Consider the following 12,133-nt stretch of genomic DNA (forward strand, 5'->3'; position numbering starts at 1 on the left):
ATATAATGATTAAACTTTGACACTGATAAGGTGTTGTTTGCTTTGAATCTGCATAGTCGGTTCTAATCGGGTGAATCATAGAAACATTTAAAGTCATTGTGAAAGACACAGCAATATGCACTTGATAGGGCGAATCTTATGATACCCTTCCATTTGGAATATATTTCATTATATTTAAAGGTTCTTATATTGTATTGAGAGTATATTTTATGCATCTTTTGAGAAGAGGAGTACATATATTGAAATTAATTTAGATTAAAAATATTATCATACCTAAGAGATCTCAACTTGAAGTCCATAAAATCCAGTCTTCTTTGATTTCAATTTCAGTTTCCTATCAGATCTTTCGAGCAACCCAACAAAAACCTTGATAAATTTCTAAATTTGTAACAATTCAAAAATTAATACCAAATTTCTAGATACCAGACCATGGACAGCACTCCGCCTTTCAATCAACCAGTAAGTGGCTTCCACTTTCCAATCTTCAGAACTTATTTCTTAATATTTCTTTAGTTCTTTAACACTTGTGAGATGTATCCACGTCGCAGGACAACGGAGTTCTATAGGTCTCCGGCGCCAAGAGCATCGTTTCAAAGTAGAAGGGCGGAACATCCGAGGGATATGCTGAACGTAACCCCCAATCAAAACAGGGAGGTGGCTCGCCGCTTGCCAAGAATTCAGCCCCCCAATAATTCAGATAGCAATGTTCTTAGGAATGGTTATTTTTCGTAATATATTTATCGTTAAAAGCTTTGAAGATATAAAACATTATAAAGGGAAAAACACCTTCTTTTCTCTTAAATTGGTTCCGCCTTGGAGGTAGGCAGAAGGTGTAAGAGGGGAGTAAGACGGCGCTATGTTCTGGATTGGATTACGCGTCTTTCGATGGTCCTTTGTTCTTTGTTGTCTGCCCGAGCTGTTGTTCCAGCAACATGATTAATGCTCCGTGTTTTGCAATTTGGAATATTTTTAGCCTCGGTTGATAAAGATGCGCCCGATCCCCAGGCGACCCGGCAGACAAAGCCGGCTGCAGCCTTATCAGGGAGCTGCATGGTAACACCTCAATCGACAGGTGATCACTTGCAATGTAATTATAATCGGATTCCTAATGGGTTGAGGAAGAGGGCTCGTCACCTGTCGATGGGTGGAAAGCAACACAGTGAGCTTTTACGAACTTTAGAAACGGAAAGTCATCACACGGAGAAAAACTTAGTTTGCTTTTGGTATTGCTAGGGAAAATATTTAATGGATTTGTTAAATATATTAATAAATAAAAGAAAAAATAAAATCTAAATAAGAATAAAAAATATACATTTTTTATGGCATCTATTTGCAAGTGTTCAGAAAAGAAATCACCTCAATGAACTTTTCTGTAGGTATTCCTAGATATACTTATATAATAAACATTGAATGTCCCAAATATAATTTATAAAAATATTGAATATATTTTTGGACTCTAATAAAACATCCTCTGAGAGGTACGTTCTTCTATATATAATCTAAGTACGAAAGCAATCCTCCAGGTGTCTTTAAAATCCAGTGACAAAACAAAGCTCTCTAGTATAATTCTGGAATTTAGATAATGTCTTTGGGTAGGCGAATGACTTTGCCTAATCGTTGCTCTTATCGCCTGCAATTATGGATGCAGCACTGGACCAGCGATTTTCGGGTTCCCGGGGTCGATTAGATCCGGCGGAGGAGTGTCAAGGCTACGGATGCGACCGGTCGTTGGCCGGACTGCAATCTGCGGATCGCAGCTCCCCGGGGGTATAAATAGGCAGGGCGATCGCTGCAGCAGTACGATTCGAATCGATTCGACAAGATGAAGTCGTTCACGGCGATCGCAGTTGTTACGGTGGCTCTGCTGGCCGCTCTGGGCGGCCAGGCCAAGCACCTGGACTCCAAGGTGGCGGACAAGGACTTCCTGGTGAAGCAGCAGTTCGTCTTCCAGATCGTGCAGCACCTCTACCAGGACGACGTCTACACCCATCCCTTCGCCGCCAGCTTTGTGGAGTACAAGCCGTGGGAGCACGTGGCCGACTATGTGCACCCGGAGAAGCTGGAGCACTTCTTCGAGCTGTGGCAGCACCAGCCCTTCGGCGACGACAAGCCCTGGACGGTGATGTACGAGAAGCACGAGGAGTATGTGGTGGGTCTGGTGCGTCTCTTCTACTTCGCCAAGAACTGGGAGACCTTCCAGCACGCCGTCTTCTGGGCCCGTCAGCACGTGAACAAGCAGCTCTTCGTCTACGCCTTCACCATTGCCAGCCTGTTCCGCGACGACATGCAGGGCGTGGTCCTGCCGGCGCACTACGAGATCCACCCCTGGAGCTTCTTCGACAGCCAGGCCCTGGAATGGGCCGAGCACTACAAGATGCACGGCTTCCACCATGTCAAACAGATGGACAACATCCACAACGTGGTCATCCGGGCCAACTACTCCAATGCCCATGGCTCACTGAACTACGATCACGATCTGGCCTACTACCTGGAGGATGTGGGCTTCAATGCCTTCTACTACTACTTCAACCTGGACTACCCCTTCTGGACCAAGGGCGGCGACGAGCATGTCCTCAACAAGGATCGCCGTGGTGAGCTCTACCTGTACGTCCACTGGCAGCTGCTGGCCCGTTGGTACCTGGAGCGCCTGTCCCACGATCTCGGCGAGGTGCCCGCCTTCAACATGTACGTGCCCGCCGAGTCCGGCTATGCCAGCAACCTGCGCACCTACTACGGCGTGCCCCAGTGGCACCGCGAGAACCACCACAGCTTCTACCACGGCCACAACTACGAGACCATCGAGCACGTGGAGATGTACACGCAGCGCGTGATGGACTGGATCCACAAGAACGAGAAGTTCGACCAGGAGGCCATCAACACGCTGGGCAACATCATCCAGGGCAACGCGGACAGTGTGGACAAGAAGTTCTACGGCAGCCTGGACAAGCTGTACCGCTTCATCGTGAACGAGGGACACCACTACGGCAATGGCGAGGAGAGCTTCCCCGGCCTGTTCATGCACTACGACACCTCCATGCGGGATCCCATCTTCTACGAGGTGTACAAGACCCTGGTGGGCCACTACTGGCATCTGATGGAGACCTATCCGGAGTACCAGAAGAAGGACTACCTGTACGAGGGCGTCCAGATCGATGCCGTCCACATGCCCGAGAGCCTGACCACCTACTTCGAGTACTTCGACTCGGACATCAGCAACGCCGTCAACGTGGAGCCCCCGCAGGAGGGTGCCACCGATGCCCTGTACACCTTCGGCCGGAACTCGCACTACAAGGGAACCAGCTATGTGATCAAGGCCCGCCAGCAGCGCCTCAACCACAAGCCCTTCGAGTTCACCCTGGACGTGACCGCCGACAAGGCGCAGGAGGCCGTGGTCAAGGTCTTCATCGGACCCAAGTACGATGAGCACGGACACGAGATCCCGCTGGAGCACAACTACCAGAACTTCTTCGAGCTGGAGCACTTCAAGGTGCACCTGGAGGCGGGCGTTAACCACATCAAGCGGGCCAGCGGTGACTTCTCCTTCTGGGTGAACGACCGCACCACCTACCTGGAGCTCTACCAGAAGCTGATGGACGCCTCCAACAGCGACTACAAGTTCAAGCTCGACCAGTCGGAGGCCCACTGCGGCGTGCCCAACAGGATGATGCTGCCGCGCGGCAAGAAGGGCGGCCAGGTGTTCCAGTTCTTCTACATGGTGTACCCCTACCACCAGCCCGAGGTGGCCCAGTTCACCGGCTACGATCCCGTGGTCAGCTGCGGCGTGGGTCACGGCTCCCGCTACGTGGACGCCCTGCCCTTCGGATTCCCCTTCAACCGACCCGTGAAGCACGACTACTACTTCGATGTGCACAACTTCAAGTTCGTCGACGTCAAGATCTTCCACCGCGACGAGCACACCAACGTGGTCTAGACCCCAGACCCCAGGCCCCAAGATCACGAAAGCTACGAATACGATCACCGACGAACCAACGATATCGATTCCCTATATAGTATGCTATCTCTTATCTCATCCACTTCCCCCATAGCAGCCGTAATTTAACTCAGTTTCCCTTAGCTTGTCGGTCACCTTGTGACCATTCAACAATAAACGAATCTAAACTACAAGTTTACGTGTGTATTCTTCTTTCATATGATATCATTACATTCTTTTTGGAATAATATTATAAATGCATCTCCTATTAGAAAAGGAACAAAATATTCCTTTATTTCATAGATTAAACACTTAACGATTATCTTAATTTCAAAGATATTTTAAAGAAAAAGACTAGTTCCCTTTATTGAAAAATATAAGACCTAAGGCAGGGATTATTTTCCTTATGATGGGTTATAAAATTCTAAATTTGTTTAAACAGAATAAGACATAATTTCTATACTTAATTAAAGAAAAGCTGGTTCCCCTTGCTCTTAAAATGAAATCATTATACCCTCTGCAAGGGTATACAAATATCGTAAAAGAAAGAAAGAAATTTTAAAAACTCCATAGCTCCATTAGCTTGTAGAAAAATCTACAGTTTACTTAAAGACAGTCTCAAAAATTAATTTATGCAAACTTGAGAGATGTTTTTTCTTTAAAACATCTTACAAATATTTACTAGCATTTTTCAAGTGTCAGATACCTCGGTATTCTATGACTTTTTGCACACCTTCGCTTAGCTGACAGAGAAGAGGGCAAATATTTATATATACAACAAGAAATGAAGTTAACTTCGGCAAGCCGAAGTTTGTATGCCCTTGCTGGTATAAAAAATAATCAATATTTTAATAAATTGAATTCCAAATTCTTAAAAATATAAAAATGTATATTCCCAATATTATAAGATAATATGTCAAAAAGCCCCAAAGCTGTAATTTGTTTCACATTATTTCCCACCAATTATCCGATCGTTCCTATGACAGCTATATGATATAGCCGTCCGATTTTAATAAAATTTAATTCGATATTCAGAACTAATTAAAAAATGTTTTTTTCAAGCTTATAAGGTTATATGTTAAAAAACACAACGGACATAATTTTTATTTCATGTTTTCCTACTAATTTTCCGATCGTTCCTATGACAGCTATATGATATAGTCGTCCGATTTTAATAAAATTTAATTTGAAATTCAAAACCAAATAAAAAATGTTATATCCAGGCGTAGGAGGTTAAAAGTTAAAAAACACCGAAGATATAATTTTTCAATATTATTTTACCACTAATTTTCCGATTGTTCCTATGGGAGTTATATGATATAGTCGTCCTATTTAAATTCAGAACTAATTTAAAAATGTTATATCCAAGCTTATAAATTTATGTGTTAAAAAACACGAAATATATCATTTATTTTTTAAATTTTTTTCCCGATAGTTCCTATGGGAGTTATAAGATATTGTTGTCCGATCCGGCTGTTCCGACTTATATATTACCTGCAATAGAAGGAAGACTTTTCAGGCCGATAGCTTTAGAACTGAGAGACTAGTCTGCGTAGAAAAAAACGGACAGACGGACGGACATGGCTAGATCAACTCGTCTAGTGACGCTGATCAAGAATATATTTACTTTACTCTGAAATCATTATACCCTTTGCATTATACCCAACCGACTTTCTAGGGCTGCCCACTCGACTTCTTGGACAGGAACCAGTTCACGGGAACCATAACCAGTGGTTCCGAATCACTCGCCTTGACCAACAAAGGCAGCAACAATTGTTTTGTTTTCCCCAAAAAAATGAGCTGGCGAGACAGTCTCACCAGCATCCCGGGCACCGTGGCCCAGCTGATCAACGAGAGTGCCAGCACCCTGATGCACGTCTCGTCCTCGCTGGGATCAACAGTTGGCACTGGGGGCTCCAGTGGACCTGGGTCCGAGGGCGGGGGCTCCGAGGAGAGTGGTCCACAGGGCGAGTACAGGGCGCTGCCCATTCCCGCCTCCTTGGTGCGCGAGCAGTGGCGCCTGATCTTCACCAGCGATGCCAACATCCAGGACCTGCAGGCGGCCATCGCCCACTGCCGGGACCTCGTCCTGCTGAGCGAGGAACTCAGCGAAGAGAGACGCTGGCTGGTGCGGCACCTGGTGGATCTGCGATACTCGCTTCAGGAGCTGGAGGAGGCCCAGGAGCAGCAGTCGCTGTCCTCGGACATGGTCGTGATGAACGCCATCCGGGCGGTGGTGGGCCATCACTTTGTGCCCCACCATCCGCATCACGGCAAGCGGAGTCGCCTGCAAGCAGCCGCCAAGAGGAACTACTGTGACCACTGCACCACCATCATCTGGAGCGTGGTGCAGAACTCCTACGTGTGCAGCGACTGCGGCTTCCTGGTCCATCAAAAGTGCATCGATGGCGTGAAGAGGGTGTGTGCCCATGTCCTCGTCTCGGAGCGTCAGCATCCCATCTCGGAGATCTGCCCGGAAATAGGACTGGCCGCCCAGGGATACAAGTGCGCCGAGTGCGGAACGATGCTAAATATAAGTAAGTTACCGTCTGCAATTCCATTTCCTATGAATAACAATCGTTTCCTCCAGAAAACACCTGGATTGAGCCACGCCTGTGCGACTACAGTGGCTTGTACTACTGTCCTCGCTGCAACTGGAACGACAGCAACTTTATACCAGCCCGCATTATCCACAACTGGGACTTCTCCCCCCGACGAATTTCGCGCACGGCTCTCCAGGAGATCAGGTTGTTCCTGAACAAACCCCTCATCCGTTTGGAGGAGGACAATCCCAAGCTGTTTGTGTTCGTGGAGAAGCTGTGTGCGGTGAAGAAATTGCGCCAGAACCTGGTGCACATGCGGCACTACCTGGCCGCCTGCAGGATCGCCAGCGAACTGAAGCTGGTCGACCAGCAACTGGGCGGCAGACGCCATCTGGCGCAGTCCAATGAGTTTTATTCCCTGAGGGATCTCACGCAGGTGGAGTCCGGCGCCCTCACCGAATTCCTGCAGGCAGTTTTCAAGGCTTTCGACGATCACATACGGTCCTGTCCCATGTGCCTGGCCCAGGCGTATATCTGCGAAATCTGCAGCAACAACGAGGTGATCTTCCCCTTCGACGATGGCTGCATCAAATGCGACCAGTGCAACTCCATTTACCACCGCGTTTGCCTCACGCGCAAGAATATGATTTGCCCCAAGTGCATACGCATCCAGGAGCGGCGACTCCAATTGGATCGCATGAAGGGCTCTGAGGATGATGACGAAGTGGCCACCGATGATGAAGTGGCTCTCGCGGAATAAGTGATATAATCAGAGCTCACTTGTAACTGTGCTGGTTTTTAATATGTTATCATATGTACATAAGATGTAACTACAAATGTATAACTACTATTACTATTAGATTTAATCTGGCTTTTCACTTATCTTTCTTTCCGTACTTTTCCCGCTTGTGGAACTTTCTGGGATTTATGCCGTAGGCCTTCAATCGATCGTCTGTTATTCCATTCGTGGTCTTATTTACTTTGTTTTTCGCCTTAAAGTTATTCGTTTTCTTGGCTGGGAAGGGGCCGCTGGCTTTTTGGTTGGATTTTTTGAAGGGATTTGGGCCTGTGGCGTTCTTGGCTGATTTTTTATGGTCTCCTTGGTTTTTGTGAATCGGTGGCAGCTGTTGTCTCTGGTTGGGTTTTCCGTTTTGTTTGTTGAACGGGTTGTTTCCATTCGATTTTTCCGGTTTTGTAGGCGCACTTTCCGTACTTTTCACGGCATCCTCAGACTTTTTCTGTTCCGGTTTAGTTGGAGTTTGTTTTTGAGGTTTTTTGAATCCATTTTTCGCTTTGTTAGCTTCTTTTTTCTTTGTGTCAATTGCATTATTGGGTTTCGTATCCTTTGTCTTCTGCGCGGAGGTCTTAGTGTCACTTTTATTCTTCATAGAAGCCGGTTCGTCCTTCTTTTTGATATCCTCTGCGTGGTTGTCTTCCGTCGCTGGTTTGGGCTCCTCTTTGGGAATCTGTGGGGAACTGGCAGCTGCTGATGCGGCAGCCTTGCGTTTAAGACGTTTCCTCTTTGATTTGGACAAAACTTCCGTTGGAGCTTGAGAACTCTCAGTTGGGGCTGACGTTTCAGCTGGTTTCGCCTCAGTTGCCTCTTCTGCTGGCTCCTTTTCCTCATCATCAGATCTGCAAGGAAGTCAAGTTTAAGGCCTACTACTTAGCTACCAATCCAACAAACTTACCCTTCGCCATACAGACTCTTGAATATCTTTCGCTTCAGGTCTTCGTTCTTGGCCTTCATCTTGTACAGACGCTGCTCCTTTTTCTCGATATGTTCCGGCCTGTTTTGCACAGCTTTCTTGAGGCTAGCCCACTGGTTGAGCTCCTTGTTCTTGGCCAGCAAGATCTGCATATTAAAACATATTAAATATAGTTTTCTAAGAATTTAAAATGGTTTAAACAAAAGCTACCTCTTCTATCGTCAGCCCAAAATCGTTGGGTGTGGTTTCCACATATTTAAATCTACATGGCTGATCTCCAATGATGTCCTCGCAGTCCATTTGGTAGTACTCGTCGATGTACTCACTGTAGGTCTTCTCGTCCTCGGGATTGAATGCCGGCTTCTCCGCCTGGATCATCTCCATGAAGCGATTCCGCCTGCCCTTGCGTCCTTTGCGACCTCGCGTGTTTTCGATAAGCTCCTGTTGGAGTTGCTGCTTGGACGTGGACGGATCGTAGTCACAGTCCATGTTAAAGTCCTCGTCCTCACAGTGGCCATCGTAATCTTGACCGCCGTCATTGTTATGCTGCCTGGGATCGTAGTTGTCCCAGTCTTCCAGCATCAGTTCGTCGATGTCCGACGGACATTCGGGTTTCTCCTCGCCCTCATCCACATTATAGTACTCATCGTCGAAGAGCTCCTGCATTCGACGATCGTGCGCCGCCGGATCGAAGTCCTCCTCGAGTTCTTCGTCCCGGAAACCGAGTTCATCGTTGCCCGTCACGGCTTTTAGCTTGCGTATCTTTTCCTCGATCTCCTTGCGCTTTAATTCCTTGATCAGGTCTAGTTCCTTCATCTTCTGCTGCTTCTCCTGATCCTTGCGCTCCTTGAGTTCCTTGCGTTTTTCCTTCCTCTTGTCATCCGTGCGACGAATGGATTGTTCGATGGTGCGGGGATAGCGCTTGATGAAGTCCGCATCCGGTTCTTCAAAGCGGAAATTGTACTTGTGTTCAAACTCGGCCTGCTTCTCTAGTTCCTGCTCATCCTCGGAAAGTGGGGCAGCTTCGCCAACGATCTCATCGTAGGTGGGAATGGCTGACGCATCGGTGTTGGCATAGCCCTTGTTCAGGATGTAGTCCCTGAGGAAACTCTCGCCCTGCGTCAGCTTGCTGCTGTTCCAGTACTGCTTTAGGGGCTCCAACTGCTGCTTGTCGGCTAGCTGAATCTCCTCCTGCTTTCCCGCCAACCACTTGGCAAAGTCCGCCTCCTCGGCAGCCGTTTGCTCCTTGGTCTTGCTGCGTTTCTTGAATATACCGCCAAATTCCTCATCCTCGCCATCGTCCTCCTGGTTCATCACACTCCGAAACTCGGCCTTGAGGCGCCTCTCCTCCTCCACGGCGGTGGGAGACTGGGCCCGCTGGAGCCGCTCTTGCTCCTTCTCCTGCTGCTCCTCATCCGAGCTCTCGAACTTGCCATTGTGCTCGAGGATCACCTTTCTTTCGTAGTCCTTCAATGTGACCGGCTTGGGTTTCTTCTTTTTCTTCGAGGATTCCTCATCCTTATCCTCTTCATCGCTGGAGGACTCCTTAAAGAATTTTGTGTCCTTGTCGTAAATCCGTGGATCTTTGCTCTTCAGCGAGGAAAGTGTCTTGAAGAAGTCCTGGTCGAATTTGGGGTCTACCTCGTCCTCCTCCGAGGAAGAGCTGTCGCTATCGAACTCCGACTCGGATACATCCAAGCCACGATCTTTGTCTGAGGAATATTAAGTGATATAATTGAGAATTGGCAAATGATCGTAGAACGCGGTTTTTAGTTTACATTTCTGTAGCAGCTCCTTCTTGCGCAGGATGTTGTAGGTCTTGGCATAGTCCTTGTTGGTGGACAACTGCAGGTCCTCCCCGTCGTCATCGGAGCCCTCGAATAGTTTATTATTCATAATATTGTTTATTTTCCCGGATTTCATAAACTTCCACACGTGTTTACGATAACAGCCGAATGTAAAATAACACTATCGATGTTATCGTTAGGGATGGGTAAGTGAATATCGTTTTTCTTTCACCAATCTCGTGACTTCTATCGATGCTGTCATCATACTTTTGCCATCTCCAAAGTTTCATACTTTATTTACAAATTGTCAATTTCGACTTATTAATTTATAACTTAACGATTTAGCCACATTTGAATAGATGGCGGAGACACCGGAATCCCAGGCTGCCTTGAGCACTTCCACCTCCACGCCCGTTGACAAAGATGGTTCCAAGAGTAAGAGCCCCCCTTTGTATTACAATCTCCGAGTTGATGTTATCACCATGCCCTTCTTATCAGTTTGTATCCTTCTGAACGCCACTGGTAATGTGCCAATCATCAAGAAGCGAACCTGGACCGTAGATCCCAACAAGACGGTCAGCTGGATCCAGAAGTTCATCCACAAGTTCCTCAAACTTGATGCCAGCGAGCAGATTGCAAGTACTCCTCGCTGTTCCATGTGAGCCCTATCTCATTGGGGATCTTACCTTTGCAGTTCCTCTACGTTAATCAGACGTTTGCACCCGCCCCGGATCAGATAATCAAGAACCTGTACGAGTGCCATGGAACCAATGGCAAGCTGGTGCTCTACTACTGCAAGAATCAGGCGTGGGGCTAAATCGATACGCACTCGACTTTGCTAAATCTTAAGTATTTATTCGACTACTGGGTAATTTGTATATTATTAAATGTGAATAAGCTGGATGTTGCGAACTCGGTTTCACACTTTATTTCCCCCAAAACGGGAGCCTAACAATGGTATTTAAAGAATATTACAAGGGGTCTAGTCTCCGCGCAGGGCTTCCAGCTCGTCGGCAGCCTCTTTGGAAACCCTGTGGTACTTGGCCACCGATGGTCGGTAGTAGTAGGCCTGGTAGTCGTTGCGCTCGGACATCTTGCGGCGGACTTGGTCCTCGAGGAGGCTAAAATGATGTAAAGGAAACTGATTTCCATTCTTTTCGCTGTTGATGTATCTTCCGCCTTACCGAATCTGGGCTTTTTCGTTCTCCTCGTAGAGATAGTGCAGGGATTTCTCGTAGTTTTGCTGCTCCGAGTTCAACATGTAGCGGGAAATGAAGCGCGAGATGGGGTGCTGCAAGTTATAAGGAAGAATTAGGAAATTATATGATATCAGATCTTCATAAAGATCATCCTTTAAAGATTGTAAAAAACTAGGATATAAATCCATTACATTGATCCCATTTTGAAGCTAATATAATGGGCCTTATGTATCTTAACTTGTTCCCCATCATACCTTCTCGTACTCCCAGTGCTTGGGCTCGTAACCCTCGGGAATCTCCGCCAGCTGCGCGGGTCCCACGAAGATGTTCGCATAGAGCACCAGGGCGGTTACCGGTATCACGCCGAGCATTACGTAAAAGTGCATCAGATCCTTGAACTTGTCCCACTGGAAGCGCGACGGCTTGATGGTCATGTGGTGGTGTCCATGATCGCCGCTCATCTTGCGCAGCTGCTGCTGCAGGGCTAGAAATCCAGAATATTTGGTTGCGTAATGTGGAGTGTGTTTACGGCGCTGTTTCCACGGAGTACTCACCGTTCCGGCAGGCGGGTTCCTGCAGGACGGCCCGGTAGCTGGCGAACTTCGCCGCCGGCGACAGCAAACGGCTCCAACCGACCATTTTAAAGTAGTTTTTCGTAAGTCTCACGATATTTTGGAACTGGTCGTGTTGCGAGCAGCACGGCGAACGGTCACACTTTGGAGAGACCGTTCGCGTGTTTTGATATATCGATAACAGCAGAGATGGCAGCGTGATGAGAGTGGTTTGAGTCACTGTGACTAAAAAGCTAAGAAAATATTAAACAAATAACGAATATGTGGAGAGCAATAGACTAAAATATTTCACAGGGACTATTATGATTATCTATAAAAAAGGTTGCTTTAATCTTAATAAGAACACTAGTTACAACGAAATTGTTTCAAGTACACAATCGTGTCACGAAAAA

At 47.2% G+C, this 12,133-nt stretch overlaps 6 protein-coding genes across 6 annotated transcripts; 4 read left to right on the plus strand and 2 right to left on the minus strand.

Moving 5' to 3' along the window:
- Positions 1–296: 296 nt before the first annotated feature.
- LOC108034760 (uncharacterized) lies at positions 297–785 on the plus strand. The gene is made up of 2 exons (XM_017109707.3): positions 297–459; positions 514–785. Exons 1-2 carry the CDS (start codon positions 430–432, stop codon positions 730–732), a joined length of 249 nt encoding a protein of 82 aa, XP_016965196.1. The 5' UTR covers positions 297–429; the 3' UTR covers positions 733–785.
- Positions 786–1,806: 1,021 nt separating this feature from the next.
- Positions 1,807–4,125, plus strand: LOC108034924 (larval serum protein 2). Its single transcript, XM_017110180.3, has one exon. The coding sequence runs from the start codon at positions 1,823–1,825 to the stop codon at positions 3,929–3,931; it is 2,109 nt and encodes a 702-aa protein (XP_016965669.1). The 5' UTR covers positions 1,807–1,822; the 3' UTR covers positions 3,932–4,125.
- Positions 4,126–5,662: 1,537 nt separating this feature from the next.
- Positions 5,663–7,335, plus strand: LOC108034926 (differentially expressed in FDCP 8 homolog). Its single transcript, XM_017110182.3, has 2 exons — positions 5,663–6,468; positions 6,522–7,335. Exons 1-2 carry the CDS (start codon positions 5,727–5,729, stop codon positions 7,232–7,234), a joined length of 1,455 nt encoding a protein of 484 aa, XP_016965671.1. The 5' UTR covers positions 5,663–5,726; the 3' UTR covers positions 7,235–7,335.
- LOC108034923 (protein KRI1 homolog) lies at positions 7,251–10,194 on the minus strand. The gene is made up of 4 exons (XM_017110179.2): positions 9,962–10,194; positions 8,394–9,895; positions 8,166–8,329; positions 7,251–8,109 (listed from the first exon to the last, which is right to left on the minus strand). Exons 1-4 carry the CDS (start codon positions 10,104–10,106, stop codon positions 7,350–7,352), a joined length of 2,571 nt encoding a protein of 856 aa, XP_016965668.1. The 5' UTR covers positions 10,107–10,194; the 3' UTR covers positions 7,251–7,349.
- A 31-nt stretch (positions 10,195–10,225) lies between these two features.
- LOC108034930 (autophagy protein 12-like) lies at positions 10,226–10,873 on the plus strand. The gene is made up of 3 exons (XM_017110188.2): positions 10,226–10,405; positions 10,469–10,605; positions 10,665–10,873. Exons 1-3 carry the CDS (start codon positions 10,330–10,332, stop codon positions 10,785–10,787), a joined length of 336 nt encoding a protein of 111 aa, XP_016965677.1. The 5' UTR covers positions 10,226–10,329; the 3' UTR covers positions 10,788–10,873.
- Positions 10,874–10,883: 10 nt separating this feature from the next.
- Positions 10,884–11,909, minus strand: LOC108034929 (NADH dehydrogenase [ubiquinone] 1 beta subcomplex subunit 5, mitochondrial). Its single transcript, XM_017110187.3, has 4 exons — positions 11,724–11,909; positions 11,424–11,653; positions 11,155–11,261; positions 10,884–11,091 (listed from the first exon to the last, which is right to left on the minus strand). The coding sequence occupies exons 1-4, from the start codon at positions 11,806–11,808 to the stop codon at positions 10,953–10,955; spliced, it is 561 nt and encodes a 186-aa protein (XP_016965676.1). The 5' UTR covers positions 11,809–11,909; the 3' UTR covers positions 10,884–10,952.
- Positions 11,910–12,133: the final 224 nt, after the last annotated feature.

Source organism: Drosophila biarmipes, chromosome 3L (assembly GCF_025231255.1).
Source record: "Drosophila biarmipes strain raj3 chromosome 3L, RU_DBia_V1.1, whole genome shotgun sequence".
Lineage (NCBI taxonomy): Eukaryota > Metazoa > Arthropoda > Insecta > Diptera > Drosophilidae > Drosophila > Drosophila biarmipes.

What these genes read in the sequence shown, in the direction of transcription:
- LOC108034760 (XM_017109707.3), top strand. Translation starts at nt 430, where the DNA reads ATGGACAGCACTCCGCCTTTCAATCAACCA. An exon ending in CTCCGCCTTTCAATCAACCA is followed by an intron (nt 460 to 513) that starts GTAAGTGGCTTC and finishes ATATTTCTTTAG; the next exon opens with TTCTTTAACACTTGTGAGAT.
- LOC108034926 (XM_017110182.3), top strand. Translation starts at nt 5,727, where the DNA reads ATGAGCTGGCGAGACAGTCTCACCAGCATCCCGGGCACCGTGGCCCAG. An exon ending in CGGAACGATGCTAAATATAA is followed by an intron (nt 6,469 to 6,521) that starts GTAAGTTACCGT and finishes CGTTTCCTCCAG; the next exon opens with AAAACACCTGGATTGAGCCA.
- LOC108034930 (XM_017110188.2), top strand. Translation starts at nt 10,330, where the DNA reads ATGGCGGAGACACCGGAATCCCAGGCTGCCTTGAGCACTTCCACCTCC. An exon ending in TGACAAAGATGGTTCCAAGA is followed by an intron (nt 10,406 to 10,468) that starts GTAAGAGCCCCC and finishes CCTTCTTATCAG; the next exon opens with TTTGTATCCTTCTGAACGCC. An exon ending in TTGATGCCAGCGAGCAGATT is followed by an intron (nt 10,606 to 10,664) that starts GCAAGTACTCCT and finishes TTACCTTTGCAG; the next exon opens with TTCCTCTACGTTAATCAGAC.
- LOC108034923 (XM_017110179.2), bottom strand. Translation starts at nt 10,106, where the DNA reads ATGAAATCCGGGAAAATAAACAATATTATGAATAATAAACTATTCGAG. An exon ending in GAAGGAGCTGCTACAGAAAT is followed by an intron (nt 9,896 to 9,961) that starts GTAAACTAAAAA and finishes AATATTCCTCAG; the next exon opens with ACAAAGATCGTGGCTTGGAT. An exon ending in TTGGGCTGACGATAGAAGAG is followed by an intron (nt 8,330 to 8,393) that starts GTAGCTTTTGTT and finishes TTTAATATGCAG; the next exon opens with ATCTTGCTGGCCAAGAACAA.
- LOC108034929 (XM_017110187.3), bottom strand. Translation starts at nt 11,808, where the DNA reads ATGGTCGGTTGGAGCCGTTTGCTGTCGCCGGCGGCGAAGTTCGCCAGC. An exon ending in GGAACCCGCCTGCCGGAACG is followed by an intron (nt 11,654 to 11,723) that starts GTGAGTACTCCG and finishes CTGGATTTCTAG; the next exon opens with CCCTGCAGCAGCAGCTGCGC. An exon ending in AACGAAAAAGCCCAGATTCG is followed by an intron (nt 11,092 to 11,154) that starts GTAAGGCGGAAG and finishes ACATCATTTTAG; the next exon opens with CCTCCTCGAGGACCAAGTCC.
- LOC108034924 (XM_017110180.3), top strand. Translation starts at nt 1,823, where the DNA reads ATGAAGTCGTTCACGGCGATCGCAGTTGTTACGGTGGCTCTGCTGGCC.